General features: G+C 36.5%; 2 protein-coding genes across 2 annotated transcripts; both read left to right on the top strand.

Annotated features, from left to right (window-relative positions):
- Positions 1–642: 642 nt before the first annotated feature.
- Positions 643–2,611, top strand: LOC108724918 (odorant receptor 24a-like). The gene is made up of 4 exons (XM_018451621.1): positions 643–1,236; positions 1,457–1,689; positions 2,094–2,193; positions 2,300–2,611. The coding sequence occupies exons 1-4, from the start codon at positions 643–645 to the stop codon at positions 2,609–2,611; spliced, it is 1,239 nt and encodes a 412-aa protein (XP_018307123.1).
- Positions 2,612–3,621: 1,010 nt separating this feature from the next.
- Positions 3,622–4,406, top strand: LOC108724917 (uncharacterized; the record flags this gene model as incomplete). The annotated part of the gene is made up of 1 exon (XM_018451620.1): positions 3,622–4,406. A coding segment is annotated over exon 1 (785 nt), but the record flags the coding sequence as incomplete, so codon positions are not given.
- Positions 4,407–4,514: the final 108 nt, after the last annotated feature.

Here is a 4,514-nt window from a genome sequence, read left to right as displayed (position 1 = left end):
GAATAAGCATAGTATATAGTTTATTATAATAGTATTTCTAAAAAAAATTAAGATTTTTATTAATATAACGCTTTTTTATTGCGGGTTTTTGATGGAATTGTACATTTAAAGGTTTGCAAAGAACAGTTATTAAAAAAGAAAAAATATCTTAAACTATATTCGTATAAAACAATATTTTATAACAATTTTTTCGCAATAACAACCCCAGATCACTATTTCCAGGTAAATATAGAAGATCAAAGCACATAAGAATTGAGCGAAGCACAAAGTTACGTAAAAAAAACTTTATGTTCAACATGTATAGTTTTTCGAGAAAAATAATCAAAATTACGTATTATCAGTAACTTTATAGTTATCCTTGGACAGAAGTTTCCACTACAGCATGGTTGTGACAAGTTACTCCGTCTCCGCTTTCCCCTTTTCGATTTATTCCAACTGCATATGCTGTTTTCCCTTCGTAAAATTTAACCAGTACATTAGAAAATGCAAATTACGAGTTATCAAAGTTACTTTTATACAGCTTGGACCGGAGGAGAGTTCATCGAACGGGACGCGCATGCTTCGTGATAGAAAAACGCGTAATCCTAATATCATGATCGGGACAGTGAAGATCGAGCCGGCGGTGACGTTATATCGTTGGAGATGGTTCATCGGGAACAAGCAGAGACGCTAAACACGCTCGCTGTCAACGTAAATCAGAACGAATCGCATGTTTCGGACTTTTATTACGCCGTTCAGATAAGCGTTTGTCTACTGAAACCATTCGGTGCTTGGCCGTTGGCCAATGATGAGACGTCGAAGTTCAAGATCGTTTTGCACAGGGCATCGATGGTGATCGCCACGTTCCTCCTGATTTTCATCATCGCGCCGATGATGGTGTACATGATGGAAGAAAAGGACGTCTTCCTGATAATCCATATAATGTGTGAGCTACTCTTCACTCTAATGGCTTTCGCAAAATATGTTTTGCTGCTCTGGCATCAGGATCGGCTCAGGTTCTGCATTGACCACGTAGCCAACGACTGGCGATATGCGATAATTTCCAAGGAACGTGATATCATGTTGGCGAACGCAAGAGTCGGTCGCACCTTCGGCATCACTTCCGTGGTTTTCATGTTTAGCTGCGGCACGCTGTATTACTTACAGCCTATAGTCACGCCGAACTTAGTCAATGAAGACAATGTTACAGTAAAATTGCATCCATCGGCCTGCGAGTTTCTTGTGTTTGATTCTAAGGTAAAACTTTCAGTTTCGACTTGCTGAGTTGGCAGTGTTGATTCAATTAATCCTGATCAGTGTTTTTTCATTTGAAGATTCTTTATACATTTATTATTTTTAGATATTGTCTCTTTTTTTATAAACATTGCATTTATAAATTTCGATTATATATATATATATAATATATATATATCCAGATATTAGATCGGCACATATAAATTAATTTATCGTCAAACAGGTTAGTCCTGTATACGAGATCGTGTACTTCTTACAACTTTTGTCCGGTTTCACTGCCTACAGTGCATTCTGTGGCATTTGCAGCTTGATGGCCAATTTCGTTGCGCATGTATGCGGTCAGTGCGACGTGTTAATGTCGCTTTTAGAGGAGCTCGTAGACGGTGGTAAACACAATAGCGGGTCCATCGACGATAGAATTGCTGTTGTGATAACCCGACATTTGCATCTACTAAGGTAATCCAAATACTTATACACGGAAAAGACGAATTTGCTGTAGTATCTAAAAATTTAACTAGATACAAATCTGAAAATAATTCTGTTGAACTCAATCAAAATATTCATGTAGGATGCTTAAACGAGTTGAAAACTTTTTGCATCAGCTAATAATTCCTTTACTAGTAGGAGAGACAGAAATTGGTTGTCGTACGGGGTTGATTGTATCTAGCTAAATTTTGAGATACTTTAATAAAATCATTATTTTCTGTGTAATATCTTCAATACAATTGCATTTAATAGTAGTTATATATAATATTAAATAAAATAAATAAATTGATAAATAAATTATCCAGAAATTGATATATTAGATAAATTCTATAATAATAAAACTTTTCGAAATTTTATTAGACATAATTTTCTAGATTCGTGTCTGACATAAGGAGCTTATTTACCGAGATATGTCTCGTGGAGTTCATGAATGCTTCATGTAACATATGTCTAATGGGCTATATCATTATAACTGTATGTTAGATTTTGATTCCGATTCTTATGGAGACTTCAAAGTAATTTTAAACAAATGTTAATACCTCGTAATCGCAACGATTGTTAATCTCTTCCCAAATTTCAGGATATGAACAATAATGAATCGTTCGTGCAGATTTTTATGTATTTCTTCGGACTCGTGTCGGTCATTTTCAATGTGTTCATGTTTTGCTACATTGGAGATTTGCTCAAAGAGCGTTGCCAGCAGGTAGGAGCTATTTGTTACACGATCGAGTGGTATCGAATGCCATCCAAGAAGACGATTGATTTGTTAATGCCGATCGCAATGTCTCGATACCCCGCGACTCTCACAGCTGGAAAGATGTTAACGATGACACTTACCACGTTCTCTGACGTGAGTAATACCGCTTCGTGCTCTAAATGCGAGGTCAATTAAGACTGCTTGACGTACTTGTCGTAACAATGTGTTTCATACATGTTACATCTATTACTTATTTAGAGATTGAATTTAATCGGTGTTAAGTATTGTGATTTTGTCAGTAAGTTTCAATAAATATAAATAAAATATGTATCTGAAATTTTTTTAATCTTTATACTCACAATGAAAATAAAATATTGTGTCGTAGATCTTAAAGACGTCAATGGCTTATTTCAATTTACTCCGTGAATTTTCCTCGCGAGACTGAGAACGTAAGACATGGCGTGATGAGACCATTCCAGAAAGGGGTACCATTCTTAGGATTTAGTATGGCAGAGAATTACATTAATAGTTTGACAAATAATGCACGTGTTAGTATGGCACTCACAATGGAATAAATTATTTCTCTTCAAAATAATATGTTATAAAGTTACTTTAAAAATAAGAAATGCAAAATATAAGTAAGATAACGGAGTATATGCTCACAGTAGTATTGTGTTCTAAAAATCGAAGTATTATTGTATAATGGAAGCGTTGACTTGGCCGACGAAGATCGGATAAAAGTTTTATTTACCATGTTGCTTGACGAAGTCCTTTGCTACTTTAAAAAATAAACGTTCTCGTGTTTCAAGTTACATAGTCAAAGTTTTCACCGCATACGTACTACCAGTACCACATGAACGCATTGAGAAACTATATTGTGTGCAAAATCAATCATTAAACTTCTTTTCGTTCACTGTCTTGCAACCCTTACAAGCAACTCCTTAATTTTTAAAACACGCAGGCGCAAGTCGTCCGAGAGTTTACATCATACCTGATATGCACAAAGTTGTGATCAGTAACATTAAATCCTACGTAAACCTGAACCTGAACATATGTATCTCAATTTTTAACGCCAACAATTAATTTAAAACATTTCGATTTTCTACATTCATTTCCTTCGTCGCGATTGTAGAATTTTCAGTCGTTTTGATGCCATCAAAACTATTTTTAATCAGAAAAGTTATATCGTGCATAATACCGCCAGGATGATCCCCAATGAATATCAGGAGACAGACGTAAAATACGTTTTCGAACAAAGTCACGTTGTACTTCGCATGCTCGGAATTTGGCCGTCGATTGACAAACAGCCAAACATGATCGAGAAGATCATAAATATTTTTCTCGTAATTGTCTGTTATCTGCTTCTCCATTGCGACACGATACCGGGTATTCTTTATTACGCAGTTGTCGACAATGAGCCGAGTGAGAAAGTAAAAATGATGCCACCGATTCTGTACGCAGTCATGGCGATCGCCAAATACAGTACTTTACTTATCCATGAATACGATATTAGAAGTTGTTTGCGGCACATTAAGGAAGACTGGGGAACAGTAGTCATCGATGATGCGCGAGAAGTGATGTTGAGCAAAGCCAGTAATGGAAGACGATTGTTCATCTTGTGCTGCACGTTTATGTATGGCAGTGGATTGTCTTACCATACGATAGTGCCGCTGTCGAGAGGAAGTATTGTTATCGATGAGAATACCACGATTAGATCCTTCTCTTGCCCTGGTTATTATGTTTTCTTCGATCCGCAAAACAGTCCTGCCTACGAGATCGTGTTTCTTCAGCAACTTCTTTGCGGTTTTGTCATGTACACGATCACGGTGGCGATTTGCGGTCTCGCCGCTGTTTTCGTGATGCATGTGTGCGCGCAGATGGAAATCCTCATGCGACAGATGGAGAATCTCGTCAATGAGAGCGAGTTTGGACAGTGTAACATCGGCGCAAAGCTAGCAGTTATAGTTGAACATCAAATAAGAATACAAAAGTAAGTACTTTGTTTACAATTTTTCTGAGTACTTTAAATAATTCTTTGTCGGTATAAATCGGACTTAGAATAAATATGTTCAAAGATATAGGCCAGTATTTATATCCA

Source organism: Mycetomoellerius zeteki, unplaced genomic scaffold (assembly GCF_001594055.1).
Source record: "Mycetomoellerius zeteki isolate Tzet28-1 unplaced genomic scaffold, Tzet1.0 scaffold316, whole genome shotgun sequence".
In the NCBI taxonomy this organism is placed as follows: Eukaryota; Metazoa; Arthropoda; class Insecta; order Hymenoptera; family Formicidae; genus Mycetomoellerius; species Mycetomoellerius zeteki.
This window is presented reverse-complemented; position numbering and strand designations above follow the sequence as displayed.